Below are 23,877 nucleotides of genomic sequence, written 5' to 3' on the forward strand. Positions count from 1 at the left end.
TAATCATCCCACAATAATACTGGTTGTCGTCGCCCGGTCTGAGCGCTACATAGTCATTTCCTGTTATAAGGATCTAAACCTCGCCTCCCCATTCTAAGAAAGGAAGGTTGGTGGCCCCCCACTGAGAAAAAGTTTGGGGACCTGGTGTGGCACTCAGCATATGAGAAGATGACCCTGGCGGGCCCTTCGGAAGGGAGCGATCTCAGAAGGCTGGAGCTGACCATATGCTTAATCTCCAGCGGTGACGAGCGCGAGTCCGTAGACACCACAATTTGTGGGATTTCTGAGAAAATTATTTGTGGAGAATTATTGAAAAACACGCGAATTTAACCATGTCCCCGCAAGCATCTTAGAGACTGCCCTCTGGGCGGCCCTTCGAAGGGAGCGACTCAGAAGGCTGGCGGCTTTTTTTGACATAAAACAATGTCTCTCTTACGCGGTGACGAGCCGGAGTCCGTAGGACACCAAAACTTGTGGACTTTGGACAAACTTTCTGCTTGTGACATGTCACGACAGTCTAATGGTGGTGGCATTCTCAGCATATTGAGAGATGACGCCATGGTGGCCGCGCCGTGCGCCCCCCCCCCCGGCCGGCCGCGGACAGGCATTGCGCCCAGCCAAGCAGAGCTTAGCCGCCCGGTGGCCCGCTGGAGCCCCCCCCCCCGGCAAGCCATTTGCGCCTACGCCAAGGAGCAGAGCTAGCCGCGGCCCGGTGCGCCGCCGCGGCGGCCCGCCCGCCACCCCCGCACAGCATTGCGCCAGCAAGCCAGAGTAGCGGTCGCCCGGTGGCCCGCGCGCCGCCCCTGCCCCCGGCACAGCATTGCGCCCAGGCAAGCAGAACTAGCCGCCCGGGCCCGCGGCAACCCCCCCGGCACAGCCATTGCGCGCCAGCAAGCAGAGCTGCACGGCCGCGGCCCGCCGGCGCCTTCCGCAAGCGCTACCGCGGCGCCCGCGCTCATCGCAGGCCATTGCGCCCTGGCAAGCAACTCCGGACAGGGCCCCGCCACCGCCCCGAGCCAGCCTTGGGCCCCAGCAAGCAGAGCTAGCCTCGGCCCGCGCGGGCCCGCGGCGCCCCCCCCGGCACAGCCATTAGCGCCCGGCAAGCAGAAACTTAGCCACCCCAGCGCGGCCCGGCCGCGCCAAAGGCATTGATTTCGGGTAGCAGGTCGTAAAAACGCTTCAAAAATCTGCCCCGGTTTAACCAGCGGACTTCAGTGTGGTAAAGCACGTCTCCATGGGCTGATTCTAGCTCGGAGAGAAAGGCTTGGAACTGCCTGTGTTTAAGTCCGTTTGCTCTGATGAAGTTTATGCAGGACACAACCACCTTCATGACAGATTCCCACCTCAGAACTTTGCAGCTTGACGCTGGCTCGGTCACGATCAAAGTCACGCCAGAATATACCATTGTGTGAGGAGGGGAAGATGAGCCACTATTAACTATAAATAGCTCATAACTATGGTCAATTTTAATTAGGATGCCAACCTTTAAGTACGGATATGTTATTATGTTATGATAGGAAAATGCAATTTAATAAAAATTGGTTGATGATTAGAGGGATTGTCTGGGATCGTTAAGTGGGCCACTCCAGTTACTTTGGCGGGCCGGATGTGGCCCGCGGGCCGTAGTTTGGGGACCCCTGATTTATAGCCTAAAATGATTTCCACATGCTCAGGGCTGATTTGTCCATTTGAGGAATTCATTTTTGTACATTTCTCATGAACACAAGTTTGGGATTGTATTTACTATTTGTCCGTAAAAAGTGACTCTTCTGATACATATATCTGTGAGCTCAGATATTAAACAGCACAGCAAAGCAAACAAGAAGAAAACTTGTAATTTATCAAAAGGCAAGTAACTGGAACAGTCTGTGTATTTTATCTACAACTTAAGATAAATATGAAGTCCACAAAAGTCGATTTAATACGATTTTCAAAAAAATCTAATATACACATAATATGACTGTCATGCAACTTTCACTAGACCTCAATCATTGCAATCATTCACGACGTAAAGTTGGATTGGAATGGATTCCAACATGGCCTTGGAGAGTATCAAAAGTGCACACATTAATTCTGGCTCAGTACAAATCAGTTTCAAATTAAAAGCATTGTACGCCCTGCCCATTCTACTTCATCTGCCTTGATGGGTGGTGTGCAAGATTAAACAATTCTGCAAATCAATAAAAGGGGACATTGTGATGAAACTCACTGACTGGGCTCAGAAAAGGCGTAAACCAGAAGTCATGAGGGCATTTTTAGACACCACTTTGGTCTTGCCCATGTTGTTGTACTCCTGCTTATCCTCTGCTGCGTCCTCTCCTCTTTATTCCTCCTCTTGTCGGTTACACAGGCGGTTTCACCTAAATGGGATGCACAAGGCTGGAGATGTGGTTCTAGGTGGGCTGTTTGTAATGCACTTTGCTCCGACCTATCCTGATCTGTCTTTTACCTCAGAGCCACAACAGGCTGACTGTTATGGGTGAGTCTGTCAGGGAAAAATACACAAAGCAGAAATACATACACTGTGTATTTTGTGCTATTTTAACCAAATTGCTTTTTTGCTGAGTCTCCTTTGTTTATCTTTTTATTCATTCAAGTATTATCATGGTTGTTGTTCTTCAATGGTCTTCATTGTTCACAAAAGCTTTAGTTGTGTAGCATGTGTATATTTGCACAGTTGGTGTCTCATGTTGTATTTTTCAATAGTAAACAGTGATATTTTATGTGTTAGTTTTGATGTTCTAGGATTCAAACAGGCCCAGACCATGGCTTATGCTATTGATGAGATCAACAGAAACTCACACCTGCTACCTAATGTGACTCTGGGATACAGTCTGTATGATAATTGCAACCAACTAGGAATTGGATTCCGTGCAGCATTGTCATTAACCAGTGGTCAAGAGGAGCAAGTTACATTACATGAGACCTGTGTAGGAACCCCTCTAGTCCTTGGGATCGTGGGTGAAGATTCCTCTACACGTTCTATTGCAATCTCCACTGTCTTAGGTTTGTACAGAGTGCCCATGGTAAGTTTTTCTGAATTAACATCTATTAACTCTTTTGCATCATTGTGATTTGATTTTGAAATTTTAAGTCATTTGTAAATATAAAGGAGTCAGCCTTACAAAGTCGAAAAAGCTGGTAAAGATATTCAATGGTTTTAGCATGTACACAGTCTGTGTTTTTTGCAGGTGAGCTATTTTTCCACATGTTCCTGCTTGAGTGACCGGCAAAAGTTTCCATCCTTCTTTAGGACGATCCCAAGTGATGCTTTCCAGGTGAAAATCTATCATCAAAATTTAAATAAATTAAATATAGCATGTGAAATTAAAAATATTATCAGGAAGAACAACCCTATTCTAAAAATATTTTCCTTTTGTGTATCACCAGTTACATTATTTGTCTCATTGATGGAGTTGTATGGTGTCACATAACAACACTGCAAGGCCATAATTAAAGATGGTAAATTGTTTATCAGGATTTTCAGTGAAACATTATTCCAGCATGTGCACTAATCTCTCTTCTCTGTATTCTTAGGTGCGTGCTATGATTCAGATTCTAAAACACTTTGGCTGGACTTGGGCAGGTCTGCTGATCAGTGATAATGATTATGGACTCCACGCTGCCCGATCCTTTCAAACTGATCTGAGTCCATCTGGTGGAGGTTGTCTGGCTTACTTAGAGATTTTGACGGAGGGCAATGACCCGGCTGAAATTAGAAGGATTGTGGATGTGATGAGGAAGTCCACAGCCCGTGTGGTCATTGTGTTTGCACATTACAGTGAAATGATTAATCTCATGGAAGAGGTTGGGCTTGAAATAGAACTTAATTAAAGCTGAAATAATTATACAACTTAGTATTTTGTCAAACAGTAAACTTTAATTGACTAATTTACAAAAATATTTGGCCTAAACAAAACAAATGGTAGTTATAATAAATGCTATATTACACCAGTGCTCTAGAGTTTGCCAAACAAATTATACTCGACTCCAGTCATGATGATATGATGATATCACTTTGCTCATACTACTGTGTAAAACATAGGATTTCACTTATGAATGACACTAGCTGTTATTATACTGCATTGTACAGGTGGTGAGGCAGAATTTGACAGGCCTGCAGTGGATGGCCAGTGAAGCCTGGACATTAGCTTCTGTGCTCCAGACCCCCCACCTCATGCCGTACTTGGGTGGAACACTGGGCATTGCCATCCGTCGAGGAGAAATACCAGGACTCAGGGAATTCCTCTTACAAATACGTCCTGACCTACACCACAACAACAGCTATGGAAATGATGTGGTGAGAGTTTGACCTCGCAATCTGATATTTACAAGAATGATATATTTTCAGTGTTTTAAATACACAGTTTTGAATATGTTTCAGGTAAACCAGTTTTGGGAATTCACATTTCAGTGTAGATTTGCTCCACCTCCAGCAGGTTGGGTGGAAGCTGGAGGAGCATTATGCACTGGACATGAAGATCTAGAAAATGTGGTGACTGAGTTTTTGGACATTTTAAATTTAAGATCAGAGTACAATGTGTATAAGGCTGTGTATGCTCTGGCATATGCCATTGATGACATGCTGCAGTGTGAGCCAGGGAGAGGGCCTTTCAGCAGGAACAGCTGTGGTAATTTACAAAGACTGGAGCCATGGCAGGTGAGATATCAATTTACACTCCATCTGTTTATCACCAAATCTGTGCTTATGCTATTTCTTGCACACTATACATTTGGCGTATAGGACAAAAGTACAAAGCTTTGGAGATTATCAATTGTACAATGCTAGATAGATTCTGACAGGATTTTTGCTACTTCTGGGCGATAGCTGTTGACTAGTATTATCAGGTCAAGAGAGATTCCATCAACATGTGGCATTTTAGGTAATGGGGCATTATTAGAAAAAAAAAGAACACCTTGTCTTCGTTTAGTTTAGTACGTAGTTTTGATTATTGAATATTAGGCCTGCTGAGTTCACCATGGTCAATAACAATAGAATTCTTTTTTTTCATCTATCCTCTGGTTTTTTCTCCATCTCTTGTTTTGATTTACATACCGGTAGCTTCTATATTACTTGGAAAAGGTCAACTTCACCACACCATTTGGTGATCAAGTGTCATTTGATGAGAATGGTGATGTCTTACCAATCTATGATATCATGAACTGGCTGTGGCTCCCTGATGGAAGAATTAAAGTTCAGAATGTGGGTGAAGTTAAGACATCAGCCTTAAAAGGTGAAGAACTCACACTTGATGAAGACAAAATCTTCTGGAACTTTGAATCCAAAGAGGTTATTTCTGCTTTTTCAGACTACTATTTTTTGAGTGCCAGTGGCGTGCCATCAGGACAAGCAAGGCAAGCAGTGCTTGACCAGTCAAAGCTAAAAGTATACAGAAGGATACCAAAGTTGAAGCACTACCTCTCCGTACATCTCAGAACAGCTTTCTGTCCCATAAAGGATTTTATTTGCCTGTTTGCATTCATTTTTTAATTTATTGTTGTCTTGTGGCCAATGTAGGCTAGTTTCTCTGGAAGCTAGGCTCACTACCAGCAGATGCATATAACATTTCTGTCATTTTCATGGGCATGGTCATGTCTTTTGACAAAGGCTGGTGCTGGTCAGGCAGAGGAGGGAGCAGCATTTTTTTGAATCTTTGCACATGTGCATTGTGAATAATCCTGGGACCTTTGACAGGTCACTAGATATCCCTAATAACAGAGAAGGGTGCTGGTCAAGCTGCCAGTCACTATTAGTTAATGGTAAATATTTTGAAAAAAGCAGCAAAAAATCTTGAGACAGGGAAGCCCCTTAATTCAAGAGTTTTGCTACTACTACTGTCATGTAAAGGTATGTTTTAGTCTGGTCCATTTTTCTCATTGGTGTAGTAAACAGAAGAATCAAACATTGAGATGGTGGTTTGTGGGGTATAGTTCTTTATGTTCTTTGGCTCTGCTTGCCAATCTGTAAAAGTCACTGCAAGCCACTACTGTTGACCCATGGATAACTCATTCGAGCAGTGTTTAGTAATGTAGAATAACAGATATTTATTTTTCTCCCTACAGCCCCCCCGGTCAGTGTGCAGTGAGAGCTGTCCTCCTGGTACCCGCATGGCCAGAAAGAAGGGGGAACCTGAGTGTTGTTTTGACTGCATCCCTTGTTCTGAGGGAAAGATCAGCAATAAAACTGGTGAGTGTTCAATTTTAAACACAACAGTTTGGAAACAAAGTATAAACATGTATCTCAAATCTTTTTTTTTTTCATAGACTCCATGGAGTGCACAAGTTGTCCAGAGGATTTCTGGTCCAGCCCCCAGCGTGACCATTGTTTTCCTAAAAAAATTGACTTCCTCTCCTACCATGAGCCTCTGGGAATCTGCTTGACAGCCACCTCATTGCTGGGCACTTTTATCTGTGCTTTTGTCCTTGGGATCTTTATCTATCATCACAGAACACCTATAGTACGTGCCAACAATTCAGAACTTAGTTTCCAGTTGTTGTTGTCACTTAAACTATGTTTCCTTTGTTCACTGCTGTTTATTGGCCATCCCAGACTGTGGACATGTCAGCTGAGACATGCAGCATTTGGCATCAGCTTTGTGCTTTGTGTCTCATGCATCCTGGTGAAAACCATGGTGGTTCTGGCTGTGTTCAAGGCCTCCAAGCCAGGAGGTGGAGCCAGTCTAAAGTGGTTTGGTGTTTTGCAGCAGAGAGGGACAGTTGTGGTTCTTACTTCTGTTCAAGCAGCAATCTGTACTGCCTGGCTTGTCTCTTCCTCACCAGCACCTCATAAAAACACCCAATACCACAATGACAAGATAGTTTATGAGTGTGTAGTTGGGTCAACAATCGGTTTTGCAGTGTTACTGGGCTATATAGGATTACTTGCTGTCCTCAGCTTCCTGTTAGCTTTTCTGGCAAGAAATCTTCCAGACAACTTCAATGAGGCCAAACTCATCACTTTCAGCATGCTGATCTTCTGTGCTGTGTGGGTGGCCTTTGTCCCTGCTTATATCAGCTCACCAGGCAAATATGCAGATGCAGTGGAGGTATTTGCCATCCTGGCCTCCAGTTTTGGCCTCTTGGTGGCGCTGTTTGGACCCAAATGTTACATAATCCTCCTGAGACCAGAGAGAAACACAAAGAAAGCTATCATGGGTCGAGGAAACACAAAGTCATAAAATTAGCTAACAAGTTTTCCAACTTAGCTGACAGTAGGTGTGTTTTTCTCTACTCTCTGATATGACCCATTGGAGCCCACTGGCAAATGGGGATATGCCTTGATAAAGTGTTAAAAATCACTTTTGAAAATAAATACCCCTGTCATGTGACAATGCTATTGCAATTGTTCGTTACATTTAGGCACAAAACCAACCTAGACAGGTAAACAAAAATTTATAAACTATGTTAGAGGACCTCATCTTGGCCAATGTTTTGTTTTGCATACTCAACGACCCACCAAAGCATTCTCCCGAATTTGACTTTGTGGTTCTATAGTAACATTAACACACTTCTTCCTTTGATCCTGTAATCATTTTTACAGTGAGTAGAGTGATGTGTCTCTTGAATGTAAACATATACCCTTTTGGGGCATTTACTAAACTGACTGATGCTGTCTGACAAGACCACTGGAGGTCACCTAACAGTATAACTTAACTATGTGTAATTACCATATTGTGCAACAGTGATCAGCATCATCTCTACTCAACATTAATGTGGTGTCAGAATAATTGGAAAAATTAATATCAGACTTGGAAAATTCACAAATGCCCCCTCAAGTCAGAACAATTCAGAAAGTCTACAAAAATTTTGATACACATGTTGTGTTGTTGACATTATTATCATCAATTAATGGTGCAAATTCATGCATGACATTACCCTTCTTTGTGCTAACATTTAATTTGTAATATGGTATTAGGTTGTAACTGTCATTTATTTATGTAACAGTTAATCATTAGCAGTAACCGTGATAATAAGTTAAAAGAATACTGGAAGCTATCCAAATATTGTTTTAATAATTGTCTGAGCAATAAACTAGAGCCCAACTTTGTCTATGTTGTTTGCATATTCTGACTTAAATGCACATGAACACACATAAGTCGCAGGACAACTTCCCAATTTGGAAAATGGGACCATCCAAGGAGCACATAAATGCAGCATACTTGTGTAATCCTGAGAGGAAGGTCTCTCCGCCCACACTCCAAAAACTTAAAATCTCTCCTCGAGCTGGCAGTGACACTGGCTCACAGATCCTCTTCCTCCCCCTCCTGCTCCGACATGTCTCACCCTCAGTTTTGACTGGTTGGTTAGCAGCTTAGCAGGTTGAAATGAGTGTCTGGCTCTTCTAGATCATTGTTTTTGTTGTTTTCATCCAGGTAACTGTTGTAATTTGCTTCAATATCCCTCCCTTCATTGAGGTCGTTAGCTATTGTCCAAACTGTGACTTTGAAAAAACTGTTCAGCAGGCTAAAACAGCCAAAAAAAACAATGAAAAACAATTCCCACAACGGGTGTTGCCTTCCTGTCCTGAATTTCAGCAAATAATGCGTTTCATTGGTCCCATATCTTTAAAACCACAAAATCATATACGACACACGCATGTCTCTTCCGGTCTTCAAGTTATAGTTCGGGTTATTTTGCATGGGGTTGTGTAAGGTACTTATCTATAGTCAGTGTACAAGTGGAGAAGCAGCTAGAGTACCGCCACAGAAGCTGAGGGATGTATTGCTGTGGATGGGGTCAGAAAAAAAAAAGGCACTTACATTTTAGGCACTTAAAAACATGCCCACACAAAAAAGGTAATGTCATTTGAAGTGTCTGCTATATTTTGAATATTTTCACTGCATTATCTTGCCATCAAACATTCTTTTCCTTTGGAACTACATTTTTCAGCTGTTTAAGTACCATGTTCCTACACATAAGCACAGCTACGCTTTGCTATGTCTGACTCAAACAGCTGATCTGCAGAGTAATACAGTGTGTGCTGTAGGTGCAACATCTTGTCCAGCAAAACACTGGATACGTGGTGTGTACATGGTGGTACAGCTGGAGGCTGATGCCAGGTCACCATCTGGATACAAAGTTGGAGGCTAGTGCGCTTGTGGGTTGCAGGCTCGATGCTAGCAGCCCGGGGGGCAGACTGGACAGCAGGTTAGGGGCAAGTAGGACCGATGCTAGCTGACTAGGAGACTAGCTGGAGATTTGGGGCATTTACAAAGTCCAAAATCCATTCAGCAATGAGCTCTCCAACCAGGGTCTCTTGAACATTTCCCTGTGTGATATCCTCAGAGCTGCCTCTCTTTACTCCCCATAAATATCCCTTAACCACTCACAATAGAGAAGCAGGGTGTATGAGAGTTCTTTAAGCTCTTTATTAAAAGAAGTGCAGACAAAAACAAAAACTTTGCTGTTAGAAAATATATGATTTATTAAACAAAGGAAATCACAAAAAGTCTTACTTAAAGAATTAAACTAATCCAGTAAAGTGACCGGGAATCCAAAATTCAAAAACAAAATCCAAACTCGGGAACTAACATGGGAGCTTGAGGAAACACTGGGGAATATAGCAGGGACAAAAACAGACAAACTGACAAAGACAACAGGGAGCACAGATATGTATGCAAGGGGAGCAGGTAGCCAGACACAGGTGTAACACATTAGGGCAGGGCAGACAATCATTATGGCAGGAAAACAAGACAAAGACTATCAAAGAATATTATAATAAAAGTTCTGGCCCTGCCTTGGTCCTAGGCTTGTGTCTGGTCCATATAATTCCACATTTCGGCAGAGTCTGGCTTTTATTCTCTGGTATTGACTGACTGATTTTCTGTCTGCATGCCATAATTGGCCCAGATGTGGAAGTATCATCTGACAATCATGCAGTATATGGACCAGATTCAGGAACCAGGTGTAAACTGGGCCAGCAGAAAACAAACATGTGGCCCAAGTATGGGACAGATTTATTTTGCTATCTGGGAGTTGACACACAAGGAAAGCTACTTCAAAATAAAATTGAAAATCAACAAAACTCCAAACATAATGTCTTCGATGTCCAAAGAAGCTGGTAATATATTTATAGTATAAAGAGAGATGTAGTAGTAGTACAGAAAATATAACGTAAATAACAGTATAGCGTATACTATTATTTATAGCCTAAAATGATTTCCACATGCTCAGGGCTGATTTGTCCATTTGAGGAATTCATTTTTGTACATTTCTCATGAACACAAGTTTGGGATTGTATTTACTATTTGTCCGTAAAAAGTGACTCTTCTGATACATATATCTGTGAGCTCAGATATTAAACAGCACAGCAAAGCAAACAAGAAGAAAACTTGTAATTTATCAAAAGGCAAGTAACTGGAACAGTCTGTGTATTTTATCTACAACTTAAGATAAATATGAAGTCCACAAAAGTCGATTTAATACGATTTTCAAAAAAACCTAATCTACACATAATATGACTGTCATGCAACTTTCACTTGACCTCAATCATTGCAATCATTCACGACTTAAAGTTGGATTGGAATGGATTCCAACATGGCCTTGGAGAGTATCAAAAGTGCACACATTAATTCTGGCTCAGTACAAATCAGTTTCAAATTAAAAGCATTGTACGCCCTGCCCATTCTACTTCATCTGCCTTGATGGGTGGTGTGCAAGATTAAACAATTCTGCAAATCAATAAAAGGGGACATTGTGATGAAACTCACTGACTGGGCTCAGAAAAGGCGTAAACCAGAAGTCATGAGGGCATTTTTAGACACCACTTTGGTCTTGCCCATGTTGTTGTACTCCTGCTTATCCTCTGCTGCGTCCTCTCCTCTTTATTCCTCCTCTTGTCGGTTACACAGGCGGTTTCACCTAAATGGGATGCACAAGGCTGGAGATGTGGTTCTAGGTGGGCTGTTTGAAATGCACTTTGCTCCGACCTATCCTGATCTGTCTTTTACTTCAGAGCCACAACAGGCTGACTGTCATGGGTGAGTCTGTCAGGGAAAAATACACAAAGCAGAAATAAATACAGTGTATTTTTGCCATTTTATCCAAATTGCTTTTTGCTGAGTCTCCTTTGTTTATCTTTTTATTCATTCAAGTATTATCATGGTCGTTGTTCTTCAATGGTCTTCATTGTTCACAAAAGCTTTAGTTGTGTAGCATGTGTGTATTTGCACAGTTGGTGTCTCATGTTGTATTTTTCAATAGTAAACAGTGATATTTTATGTGTTAGTTTTGATGTTCTAGGATTCAGACAGGCCCAGACCATGGCTTATGCTATTGATGAGATCAACAGAAACTCACACCTGCTACCTAATGTGACTCTGGGATACAGTCTGTATGATAATTGCAACCAACTAGGAATTGGATTCCGTGCAGCATTGTCATTAACCAGTGGTCAAGAGGAGCAAGTTACATTACATGAGACCTGTGTAGGAACCCCTCTAGTCCTTGGGATCGTGGGTGAAGATTCCTCTACACGTTCTATTGCAATCTCCACTGTCTTAGGTTTGTACAGAGTGCCCATGGTAAGTTTTTCTGAATCAACATCTATTAACTCTTTTGCATCATTGTGATTTGATTTTGAAATTTTAAGTCATTTGTAAATATAAAGGAGTCAGCCTTACAAAGTCGAAAAAGCTGGTAAAGATATTCAATGGTTTTAGCATGTACACAGTCTGTGTTTTTTGCAGGTGAGCTATTTTTCCACATGTTCCTGCTTGAGTGACCGGCAAAAGTTTCCATCCTTCTTTAGGACGATCCCAAGTGATGCTTTCCAGGTGAAAATCTGTCAGCAAAATTTAAATAAATTAAATATAGCATGTGAAATTAAAAATATTATCAGGAAGAACAACCCTATTCTAAAAATATTTTCCTTTTGTGTATCACCAGTTACATTATTTGTCTCATTGATGGAGTTGTATGGTGTCACATAACAACACTGCAAGGCCATAATTAAAGATGGTAAATTGTTTATCAGGATTTTCAGTGAAACATTATTCCAGCATGTGCACTAATCTCTCTTCTCTGTATTCTTAGGTGCGTGCTATGATTCAGATTCTAAAACACTTTGGCTGGACTTGGGCAGGTCTGCTGATCAGTGATAATGATTATGGACTCCACGCTGCCCGATCCTTTCAAACTGATCTGAGTCCATCTGGTGGAGGTTGTCTGGCTTACTTAGAGATTTTGCCAGAGGGCAATGATCCATCTGAAATTAGAAGGATTGTGGATGTGATGAGGATATCCACAGCTCGTGTGGTCATTGTGTTTGCACATGAGAGTCAAATGATTAATCTCATGGAAGAGGTTGGCCTTGAAATAGAACTTAATTAAAGCTGAAACAATTATACAATTTAATAAATACTATATTACACCAATGCTAGCAGGTTTTGCAAACAAATTATTCTCTACTTCAGTTATGATGATATGATGATATCAGTCTGCTCATACTACTGTGTAAAACATAGGATTTCACTTATGAATGACACTAGCTGTTATTATACTGCATTGTACAGGTGGTGAGGCAGAATGTGACAGGTCTGCAGTGGATGGCCAGTGAAGTCTGGACATTAGCTTCTGTGCTCCAGACCCCCCACCTCATGCCGTACTTGGGTGGAACACTGGGCATTGCCATCCGTCGAGGAGAAATACCAGGACTCAGGGAATTCCTCTTACAAATACGTCCTGACCTACACCACAATAACAGCTATGGAAATGATGTGGTGAGAGTTTGACCTCGCAATCTGATATTTACAAGAATGATATATTATCAGTGTTTTAAATACACAGTTTTGAATATGTTTCAGGTAAACCAGTTTTGGGAATTCACATTTCAGTGTAGATTTGCACCACCTCCAGCAGGTTGGATAGAAGCTGGAGGAGCATTATGCACTGGACATGAAGATCTAGAAAATGTGGTGACTGAGTTTTTGGACATTTTAAATCTCAGACCAGAGTACAATGTGTATAAGGCTGTGTATGCTCTGGCATACGCCATTGATGACATGCTGCAGTGTGAGCCAGGGAGAGGGCCTTTCAGCGGGAACAGCTGTGGTAATTTACAAAGACTGGAGCCATGGCAGGGGAGATATCAATTTACACTCCACCTGTTTATCACCTAAATCCTGTGCTTATGCTATTTTTTGCACACTATAATTTGGCGTATAGGACAAAGTACAAAGCTTTGAGATTATCAATTGTACAATGCTAGATAGATCTCTGACAGGATTTTTGCTACTTCTGGGCGATAGCTGTGACTAGTATTATCGGGTCAGAGAGATCTCCATCAACATGTTATATGGCATTTTAGGTAATGGGGCATTATTAGACAAAAAAATGAACACCTCATGTGTTCATAAGTGTAGTACGTAGTTTGATTATTGAATATTAGGCCCTGCTGAGTTCACCATGGTCAATAACAATAGAATTCTGTTTTTTCATCTATCCTCTGGTTTTTTCTCCATCTCTTGTTTTGATTTACATACCGGTAGCTTCTATATTACTTGGAAAAGGTCAACTTCACCACACCATTTGGTGATCAAGTGTCATTTGATGAGAATGGTGATGTCTTACCAATCTATGATATCATGAACTGGCTGTGGCTCCCTGATGGAAGAATTAAAGTTCAGAATGTGGGTGAAGTTAAGACATCAGCCTTAAAAGGTGAAGAACTCACACTTGATGAAGACAAAATCTTCTGGAACTTTGAATCCAAAGAGGTTATTTCTGCTTTTTCAGACTACTATTTTTTGAGTGCCAGTGGCGTGCCATCAGGACAAGCAAGGCAAGCAGTGCTTGACCAGTCAAAGCTAAAAGTATACAGAAGGATACCAAAGTTGAAGCACTACCTCTCCGTACATCTCAGAACAGCTTTCTGTCCCATAAAGGATTTTATTTGCCTGTTTGCATTCATCTTTTAATTTATTGTTGTCTTGTGGCCAATGTAGGCTAGTTTCTCTGGAAGCTAGGCTCACTACCAGCAGATGCATATAACATTTCTGTCATTTTCATGGGCATGGTCATGTCTTTTGACAAAGGCTGGTGCTGGTCAGGCAGAGGAGGGAGCAGCATTTTTTGGATCTTTGCACATGTGCATTGTGAATAATTGTGGGACCTTTGACAGGTCACTAGATATCCCTAATAACAGAGAAGGGTGCTGGTCAAGCTGCCAGTCACTGTTAGTTAATGGTAAATATTTTGAAGATTACCATAGAAGTAATTTTTGGATATTTTTCCTCTATACTGCACATGATGATGTGTTTACTATCAAAGGAACTTCAGAGGAGTAATTCTTCAGCCAAGAAGGACTGCAGATAGGTGAGGATGTCCAGGCAGTACAACAAGATGCAGGAAAGGTTTTCAGCAAAGGAAAGACAGGCAGCAAAAAATCTTGAGACAGGGAAGCCCCTTAATTCAAGAGTTTTGCTACTACTACTGTCATGTAAAGGTATGTTTTAGTCTGGTCCATTTTTCTCATTGGTGTAGTAAACAGAAGAATCAAACATTGAGATGGTGGTTTGTGGGGTATAGTTCTTTATGTTCTTTGGCTCTGCTTGCCAATCTGTAAAAGTCACTGCAAGCCACTACTGTTGACCCATGGATAACTCATTCGAGCAGTGTTTAGTAATGTAGAATAACAGATATTTATTTTTCTCCCTACAGCCCCCCCGGTCAGTGTGCAGTGAGAGCTGTCCTCCTGGTACCCGCATGGCCAGAAAGAAGGGGGAACCTGAGTGTTGTTTTGACTGCATCCCTTGTTCTGAGGGAAAGATCAGCAATAAGACTGGTGGGTGTTCAGTTTTAAACATAACATTTAAGATATATTGTATTTATGTTATCTGCGTAAAACTTTCCCTATTTTCATAGACTCCGTGGAGTGTACCAGTTGTCCAGCGGATTTCTGGTCCAGCCCCCAGCGTGACCACTGTGTTCCAAAGAAAATTGACTTCCTCTCCTACCATGAGCCTCTGGGAATCTGCTTGACAGCCACCTCATTGCTGGGCACCTTTTTCTGTGCTGTCGTCCTAGGCATCTTTATCTATCATCGCAAAACACCTATAGTGCGTGCCAACAATTCAGAGCTTAGTTTCCAGTTGTTGTTCTCTCTTAAACTATGTTTCATGTGCTCACTGCTGTTCATTGGCCGTCCCAGACAATGGACATGCCAGCTGAGACATGCAGCATTTGGCATCAGCTTTGTTCTTTGTGTGTCATGCATCCTGGTGAAAACCATGGTGGTTCTGGCTGTGTTCAAGGCCTCTAAGCCAGGAGGTGGAGCCAGTCTGAAGTGGTTTGGTGCTGTGCAGCAGAGAGGGACAGTTCTGGTTCTTACTTCTGTTCAAGCAGCAATCTGCATTGCCTGGCTTGTCTCTTCCTCACCAGCACCTCATAAAAACACCCAATACCACAATGACAAGATAGTTTATGAGTGTGTAGTTGGCTCCACAATTGGTTTTGCAGTGTTACTGGGCTATATAGGATTACTGGCTATCCTCAGTTTCCTGTTAGCATTTCTGGCAAGGAATCTTCCAGACAACTTCAATGAGGCCAAACTCATCACTTTCAGCATGCTGATCTTCTGTGCTGTGTGGGTGGCCTTTGTCCCTGCTTATATTAGCTCACCAGGCAAATATGCAGATGCAGTGGAGGTATTTGCCATCCTGGCCTCCAGTTTTGGCCTCTTGGTGGCGCTGTTTGGACCCAAATGTTACATAATCCTGCTGAGTCCAGAGAGGAATACAAAGAAAGCTATCATGGGTCGAAGCATTACAAAGTGATAAAATTAGCTAAAATAAGTCTTTCAACCTAGTTGAAAGGAGAGATTGTTTGTCCCTATACTCTCTGATATGACACATAGGAGCATACTCCTATAGGAGCTTTCATAAAATGTTAACAATCACTTTATTAAATAAATAACTCACCATTTCATGATATGACAATGCTGCTGTATTTGTTTCATTAGTTTTAGGCACAAAAATAAAACATAACTATGGGTAACATGATATTGTGCAACAGTGATGATAACCAAACAAAGCTGGAAGCAGTAGAGAACTGTCAATAAAAATTAATTACGTTATTAATTATTATGCTGTTTTTGTCTTTTCACATATTTTTACATTCCCTGGGATTTGAGAACAGGCATCACTGTTCTTATACACACAGAAATCATCAGGTTACATGTGTAACCCTGAGCGGAGAGATCTCTCCACCTTATATATTTATATATACATATACACTGATCAGCAATAACTTTATGACCACTGACAGGTGAAGTGAATAACATTGATAATATTGTTACAATGGCACAGTGGGTGGAATTTATTGGGCAGCAAATGTTTTGGAAGCAGGCAAAATGGGTAAGCGTAATGATCAGTGTGACTTTGACAAGAGCCAAATTGTGATGGTTAGAAGACTGGGTCAAAGCATCTCCAAAACTGCAGGTCTTGTTGGGTGTTCCCGGTCTGCAGTGGTTAGTACCTACCAAAAGTGGTCTAAGGAAGCGCAACCAGTGAACCAAGGCTCCTTGATGTGCACGGGGAGCGAAGGATAGCTTGGGTTGTCCAATCCCACAGAAAAGATAGTGTAGCACAAATTGCTAAATAAGTCAATCCTGCTTCTGATAGAAAAAGGTGTCACAACACACAGTGCATCATAGCTTGCTGTGTAAGAGGCTGTGTAGCTGCAGACCCGTCAGAGTGCTCATGCTGACCCCTGACATGTACCACTTGGTATACTCCTTCATGGAAACGTTATTCCCTAATGGCAGTGGCCTCTTTCAACAGGATAATGCACCCTGCCATACTGCAAAATGGTTCAGGAACAGTTTGAAGAACATAGCAAGTTCAAGGTGTTGACTTGGCCTCCAAATTCCCCAGATCTCAATCCAATCGAGCATCTGTGGGATCTGATGGACAAACAAGTCCAATCCATGGAGGCCCCACCTTGCAACTTACAGGACTTTAACAATCAGCTGCTAACGTCATGATGTCAGATACCACAGTGCACCTTCAGAGGTCTTGTGGAGTCCATGCCTCGATGGGTCATAGCTGCTTTGGCAGCAAAAGGGTGTCTAGTACAATACTAGACAGGTGGTCAGAATGTTATGGCTGATTGGTGTATATTTCATTGCACAAGGTCTGCCCCTCACAGGGGCAGGAGATGTGGATACTCGGTAACCCACATCACCTGTGGTAACAATATTATATGTAGTTATATAGGCACCATGTAGTTAACTTTAATTTGAGCACATTTCAGAGCAGCCTGGAGGTGGAGAGATACACATTAGCTACTGTTGTCTATTGTGCCAGAATCTCTCACCCTACATATTTCACATATGGGAACAAAAATGGACATTTTGGGACCACTTTTTGTCTTTATTGTTTTATTTTTGATGTCTAATAATATAGATTTACAAGCTTAAAAAAGATATACAGTATGTTGTACATTTCACACAATACTGTATTCACACTCTATCAGAAACTCTTGTCAGCTTGCCGGCAACTACACATTTCGTTAAAAAAGGAGATATCAAAAGATCTGTTAGTACTACCATTCAGTATGTTTGAGTTGAGAAGAGCAGTTTTTAATGTTCATTAGTCAACTCCTGGAAGGATGGAGTGTGTTACAAAAAGGAAAATAAACCAATATAAATAGTCAAGGAATAGACAGACAATTGGACTTCATGACTGCTTCAAAATTTGGGAGTTGCCACCGCCTAACCATCTTGCTGGTTTATGATGCTGGTAAATCTGAGTCAATTATACTTTTGTGCTCATAGTTACAGCATAGTTATGATGTATAACATGTCAATATTGACAAACAGTTAAGCATTTATATCTTTGTGCGTCTTGCCACATTGCTTTGCAATAACGTGATCAGGTCACTGCCAACCCAGTGAAACATCACAAATCCACAAATAATATTGCAGACTTACAGATTGTGAGCCTGAGTCTCCCACTGGACCGCATAAAGTGAGAACTGCACTGTCGTTCAGAAATAACCATTGTGGAAAGGTTCCAGTGTCCAGTGTTGAACTGTGCACGGTTTTTAAAGCAGCCTCCTTGTTGGGAACTGTGGTAAAAATGAATTCCAGCCACTGAGTTATTGAGGGTCTGCCATTGGCAGAGCTTATAAAGTAGGTTTCTCCAGGCAATTGAAAACAGTGTCTTTTCAGCATGGCTACAAAACTAAAAAATCTTTTCCTGACCTTCATTTTAAGTAGTTGTGTGCTGTGCTGCATGCTAAGCTTGCAGGGAGTGACAAGCTTTTAACAGCACAGAACCGCTTGGAAATAGCTTGGAAGTGACTGTTGGTTAATATGTGGGCTTAATGGGTTGGGTTTCAGTCACTATTTCATACTTACTCCATTGTCTGACAACAGAAATACTCTGCCTGTATGCACATGCATACTTGACAAACACTCTAAATCTCAAATCTATAACACTGCAAACTAAACAGACTAAAAATGGTGTAACCTGTCCTGCACAAGTCTATTCAGAGCTAGATGTTTGATGTCTGTCAAGTTACTATTGGCAACAGCCACATACAGTACAATTTCAAACAGACAGGGCAATAAAAATAAAGATGTGTTATTTCACCAAATGTCTTAGAATGCTGACATGCTACATGCTAACATGTAGTGAACATTTTATAAAACTCAGTTCATGTGTGAAAGTGAATCCTTCATACTTACGGCTGATTTGTGGATTTGAGGAGTTTAATTTTGTACACTAATCATACACACAAATTTGGGATTGTACAAAGCTACTCTTCTGATACAAATTTGTATCTCCTCTAAACTGCTGAGTGAATAGTTCTTAACAGTCTGTCCACTTTATCTACAACTTAACATACATGTCCATAAGTCTACATAATATGATATTGAAAATGCCTAATACAGACATAAGATGACTGTCATGCAATTTTCAGTAGACCACAATCATTGCAGTCATCCACAACTTAAATTTGGTTTGGAAGGGATGTCAAAATAGACTTGGAGAGTACATACAAATCTCAAATGAAATGCATTTTAGGCCCTGCCCCTACTACTTTGCCTGCCCTGCTGGGTGGTGTGGAAGATTAAACAATGCTGGTAGTCAATAAAAGGGGGTGACATAGTGATAAAACTTACTGACTGGGCTCAAAAAAGCCATAAACCAGAAGTCATGGGGGTATTTTTAGACACCAATTTCCTCTTGCTCATGATATTGTTTTCCTACGTTTCCTCTGCTCTGTCCTCCCCCCTTTATCCCTCTTGTAGGTTACAGGGACAGTTTCATCTCAATGGAATGCACAAGGCTGGAGATGTGGTTCTAGGTGGTCTATTTGAAATGAACTTCTTTTCTACCCATCCTGACCTATCTTTTACCTCAGAACCACAGCAGCCTACCTGTCATGGGTGAGTCTATCAGGGTAACAACAAAAACTGGGACAAATCAAGCCCATTAATAGAATGTATTTTTGATAATCTGATATAACTGTAAAAAAAATTTAATTCTGTATTTATATGATTTTAACCATATGGCTTTTTTGCAGTGTCTTTTATTTATTTTTAGTCAAAGTATTATTATGGTTTTTGCTATTCAATTGTTTTCATTGTTTGCAAAATCTGTAGTTATGCAACATGTATATTTTTTATCATGTTGTATTTTTCAATAGTAAACAGTGGTATCTTATGTGTTAGTTTTGATGTTATAGGATTTAGGCTGACCCAGACCATGGCCTTTGCTACTGAGGAAATCAACAGAAATTCCAACCTGCTGCCTAATGTGACTCTGGGATACAGTGTGTATGATAACTGCAACAAACTAGGAATTGGATTCCGTGCAGCATTGTCATTAGCCAGTGGTCTAGAAGAGCAAGTTACATTACACAAGACCTGTGTAGGAACCCCTCCAGTCCTTGGGATTGTGGGTGATTCTTCCTCTACACGTTCTATTGCAATCTCCACTGTCTTAGGTTTGTACAGAGTGCCTATGGTAAGTTTTTCTGCCTTGACATCTATTCATTCTTTTGGATTATTTAATTTTTTTTTTTTTTTAAAGTTAGTTGTAAACAAAGTAGTCAGCCTTACAAAGTTGAAAAAGCTGGTGAAGGCAGGGAATAGCTCTAAGTTGCACACTATGTTTTTTGCAGGTGAGTTATTTTTCTACATGTTCCTGCCTGAGTGACCGGCAAAAGTTTCCATCCTTCTTTAGGACGATCCCAAGTGATGCTTTCCAGGTGAAAATCTATCAGGATGATGAAAAAAAAAAAAAAAAAACTTGTGCAGTTTAAAAGTTTTCAGGAAGCATGTCCCTGTTCTGCTATAGAAAAAAATGGATATTGCAGATTTTGTGTATCACCAGTAACATTCCTTGACGCATTATGGAGTTGTGTGATGTCAGATAACACTGAAAGGCCAGAATTAAACATAGTCCATTGTGGAACCTGTTCAGCAGGATTTCCATTGAAACATTATTCCAGCCCTAATCCCTCCTCTCTGTATTCTTAGGTGCATGCTATGATTCAGATTCTAAAATACTTTGGCTGGACTTGGGCAGGTCTGCTGATCAGTGATGATGATTACGGACTCCACGCTGCCCAATCCTTTCAAACTGACCTGGGTCCATCTGGTGGAGGTTGTCTGGCCTATACAGAGATTTTGCCCTGGAGTCATAACCCAGCTGAACTAAGAAGAATTGTGGATGTGATGAAGAAATCCACAGCTCGTGTGGTCATTGTGTTTGCACATGAGGGTCATATGATTGATCTCATGGAAGAGGTTGGGCTTTAAATACAACTTGATTATACCTTAATATGAATACTTGCGTAAGGCTTAGTCAAACTGGAAGATTTAATGTGTTGTGTAATGCTATTGTACAGGTGGTGAGACAGAATGTGACAGGCCTGCAGTGGATGGCCAGTGAAGCCTGGACTTCAGCTTCTGTGCTCCAGACCCCCCACCTCATGACATACCTGGGTGGAACACTGGGCATTGCCATCCGTCGCGGAAAAATACCAGGACTCAGGGAATTCCTCTTACAAATACGTCCTGACCTACATCACAACAACAGCTATGGAAATAACATGGTGAGAGTTTAACCTCACAATCTGATATTTACAAGAGTAATATATTTTCATTGTTTTTAATACACAGTTTTGAATATGTTTCAGGTAAATCAGTTTTGGGAATATACATTTCGGTGTAGATTTGCTCCACCTCCAGCAGGTTGGGTGGAGGCTGGAGGAGCATTATGCACTGGGCAAGAAAATCTAGAAAATGTGGAGACTGAGATTTTGGACATTTCTAATCTCAGGCCAGAGTACAATGTGTATAAGGCTGTGTATGCTCTGGCATATGCTCTTGATGAAATGCTGCAGTGTGAGCCAGGGAGAGGGCCTTTCAGTGGGCACAGCTGTGGTAATTTGCAAGGACTGGAGCCATGGCAGGTGAGATATCAATTTACACTCCACTTGTTTATGTCCAATCCTGTTCTTATAATTATTGCATCACAGTACCATTTATGAGATTATCAACTGTAAAATGCTAAATAGATAGGATTTTGCCTTTTGCTGGGTAATAGGTGTGGCTAGTACTATCAGGTCAGAGAGAATAATCTCTTTTCATGATGTATATTGTGGTGGTGTGAAGGTATTATGTAAGATGTGGTGAATAAAACCAAGTTCTTTAAAATCAGGTGTGAGAGCTAATACTGTAGCGACCAAAGAAGCAAGGACCAGGAAGGAGCATTTATAATATTTATTACCAGGATTTTAAAAACAAAGCGGCCAGGCCTAGATAAAACAAGCTAAAATACTGAAAGAGCAATAAAACAACAGTAGGTTTGAATAGAACAAGGCTTAAATACCATCATCCTGCTGGGTCGCTATTGCCTGAGGCGACGTCAATCCTCTGCTGGTCACTGTGACACAGTCAACACCTAATGTGCTCAGTCATGCCCCAGAGTACAATACTCAATCAGTGCACCAGGAACTCTGGGTATCTCTCCGGTGAGGTAAATAGCCAACTTACAGGCTCTTCCACTTGGTCTCTCACCCATTTGCAGCTTCCACTGCTCACTCATGCTGTCATCTGTCAGGCACCAGCCGCGCTTGTCTCAAACACTGTTGTGCTGTGATAATTAGTCAAGGCCCTCTTCACTCTGGCGTGTGCTCTCCTTCAACAGCTTCCTTCATCACTTGCACCTGCAAGAGACAATTCACTCCTCTATTCAGCAGTTCCTTGTTTTCAAAAGTCAGATGCTCACAGGTGCGGGCAATAAATAATAAGTTGCCCAGCAGCAGGAAGTCAACAATTGTGAGGAATTAAAAAAAACATAAAAGTCACAGATATGAGACATGCAAAAAATAAAACTGCTCCACACAACATTTTGAAACAGGTTAATAATAATAATTATAATAATTAACCCATCCTTCCTCTGTGTCAAAATATGGTATTATAGGTCATGTGACATTACTTTAAAGAAAATGCTTAGTGACTTCATGTGTTCATGAGTGTAGAACATAATTTGATTTTGAATACTGCATCCTGCTGTGTTCACCATGATCAATAATAACAGGATTTTTTTTTTCATCTGTCCTCTTTGGTTTTTCCTCTATCCATTATTCTGATTTTCACAGCTTGTGTATTACTTGCAAAAGGTCAACTTCACCACACCATTTGGTGATCAAGTGTCATTTGATGAGAATGGTGATGTCTGACCAATCTATGATATCATGAACTGGCAGTGGCTCCCGGATGGAAGAATTAAAGTTCAGAATGTGGGTGAAGTTAAGAAATCAGCCTTAAAAGGTGAAGAACTCACACTTGATGAAGATAAAATCTTCTGGAACTTTGAATCAAAAGAGGTTACTTCTGATTTATCAGACACCTCTCTCTTTTGGACTGTAATTTTTTAAAAGTGTAAAATAACTCAGAATATGTATTTTTCTCCCTACAGCCCCCCCGGTCAGTGTGCAGTGAGAGCTGTCCTCCTGGTACCCGCATGGCCAGAAAGAAGGGGGAACCTGAGTGTTGTTTTGACTGCATCTCTTGTTCTGAGGGAAAGATCAGCAATAAGACTGGTGAGTGTTCAGTTTTAAACATTGCAGTTTAGATAAATAGCATAAATCTATTTCGCAAAACTTTCCCTTTTTCATAGACTCCATGGAGTGCACAAGTTGTCCAGAGGATTTCTGGTCCAGCCCCCAGCGTGACTACTGTGTCCCCAAGAAAACAGAGTTCCTCTCCTACCATGAGCCTCTGGGAATCTGCTTGACAACAACCTCATTGCTGGGCACATTTACCTGTGCCGTTGTCCTAGGGATCTTTATCTATCATCGCAGAACACCCATAGTACGTGCCAACAATTCAGAACTTAGTTTCCAGTTGTTGTTGTCACTTAAACTATGTTTCCTTTGTTCACTGCTGTTTATTGGTCGTCCCAGACTGTGGACATGCCAGCTGAGACATGCAGCATTTGGCATCAGCTTTGTGCTTTGTGTCTCATGCATCCTGGTGAAAACCATGGTGGTTCTGGCTGTGTTCAAGGCCTCTAAGCCAGGAGGAGAAGCCAGTCTGAAGTGGTTTGGTGCTTTGCAGCAGAGAGGGACAGTTTTCACTCTTACTTGCATTCAGGCAGCAATCTGTACTGCTTGGCTTGTCTCTGCCTCACCAGCACCTCATAAAAACATCCAATACCATAATGACAAGATAGTTTATGAGTGTGTAGTTGGCTCCACAATTGGTTTTGCAGTGTTACTGGGCTATATAGGATTACTGGCTATCCTCAGTTTCCTGTTAGCATTTCTGGCAAGGAATCTTCCAGACAACTTCAATGAGGCCAAACTCATCACTTTCAGCATGCTGATCTTCTGTGCTGTGTGGGTGGCCTTTGTCCC

At 41.5% G+C, this 23,877-nt stretch overlaps 3 protein-coding genes across 3 annotated transcripts in view; all 3 read left to right on the forward strand.

Moving 5' to 3' along the window:
• The first annotated feature begins 2,288 nt into the window (after positions 1–2,288).
• LOC111239774 (extracellular calcium-sensing receptor-like) lies at positions 2,289–7,178 on the forward strand. The gene is made up of 9 exons (XM_022769681.1): positions 2,289–2,479; positions 2,732–3,026; positions 3,192–3,278; positions 3,538–3,807; positions 4,094–4,300; positions 4,385–4,660; positions 5,063–5,290; positions 6,064–6,187; positions 6,265–7,178. The coding sequence occupies exons 1-9, from the start codon at positions 2,370–2,372 to the stop codon at positions 7,176–7,178; spliced, it is 2,511 nt and encodes an 836-aa protein (XP_022625402.1). The 5' UTR covers positions 2,289–2,369.
• A 3,610-nt stretch (positions 7,179–10,788) lies between these two features.
• Positions 10,789–15,773, forward strand: LOC111239744 (extracellular calcium-sensing receptor-like). Its single transcript, XM_022769649.1, has 9 exons — positions 10,789–10,979; positions 11,228–11,522; positions 11,688–11,774; positions 12,034–12,303; positions 12,513–12,719; positions 12,804–13,077; positions 13,486–13,715; positions 14,659–14,782; positions 14,863–15,773. Exons 1-9 carry the CDS (start codon positions 10,870–10,872, stop codon positions 15,771–15,773), a joined length of 2,508 nt encoding a protein of 835 aa, XP_022625370.1. The 5' UTR covers positions 10,789–10,869.
• Positions 15,774–19,253: 3,480 nt separating this feature from the next.
• LOC111239745 (extracellular calcium-sensing receptor-like) overlaps positions 19,254–23,877 on the forward strand; it is a 6,942-nt gene continuing 2,318 nt past the window's right edge. Inside the window, 9 exon segments of the mRNA XM_022769650.1 lie at positions 19,254–19,393; positions 19,679–19,973; positions 20,131–20,217; positions 20,489–20,758; positions 20,860–21,072; positions 21,151–21,426; positions 22,618–22,845; positions 22,938–23,061; positions 23,139–23,527. Of these exon segments, the coding sequence (XP_022625371.1) occupies positions 19,284–19,393; positions 19,679–19,973; positions 20,131–20,217; positions 20,489–20,758; positions 20,860–21,072; positions 21,151–21,426; positions 22,618–22,845; positions 22,938–23,061; positions 23,139–23,527 (1,992 nt within the window). The 5' untranslated portion in view covers positions 19,254–19,283.

The sequence above is a fragment of the Seriola dumerili genome, unplaced genomic scaffold, assembly GCF_002260705.1.
Source record: "Seriola dumerili isolate Sdu_G_001 unplaced genomic scaffold, Sdu_1.0 BDQW01004273.1, whole genome shotgun sequence".
Lineage (NCBI taxonomy): Eukaryota > Metazoa > Chordata > Actinopteri > Carangiformes > Carangidae > Seriola > Seriola dumerili.

Excerpts from the sequence above, each read along its gene's own strand:
- LOC111239774 (XM_022769681.1), top strand. The coding sequence starts at position 2,370 with ATGCACAAGGCTGGAGATGTGGTTCTAGGTGGGCTGTTTGTAATGCAC. Across the intron at positions 2,480-2,731 it reads CAACAGGCTGACTGTTATGG|TTTTGATGTTCTAGGATTCA; the intron begins GTGAGTCTGTCA and ends TTTATGTGTTAG. Across the intron at positions 6,188-6,264 it reads AAAGATCAGCAATAAAACTG|ACTCCATGGAGTGCACAAGT; the intron begins GTGAGTGTTCAA and ends TTTTTTTCATAG.
- LOC111239744 (XM_022769649.1), top strand. The coding sequence starts at position 10,870 with ATGCACAAGGCTGGAGATGTGGTTCTAGGTGGGCTGTTTGAAATGCAC. Across the intron at positions 11,523-11,687 it reads GTTTGTACAGAGTGCCCATG|GTGAGCTATTTTTCCACATG; the intron begins GTAAGTTTTTCT and ends TGTTTTTTGCAG. Across the intron at positions 13,716-14,658 it reads GGAACTTTGAATCCAAAGAG|CCCCCCCGGTCAGTGTGCAG; the intron begins GTTATTTCTGCT and ends TTCTCCCTACAG.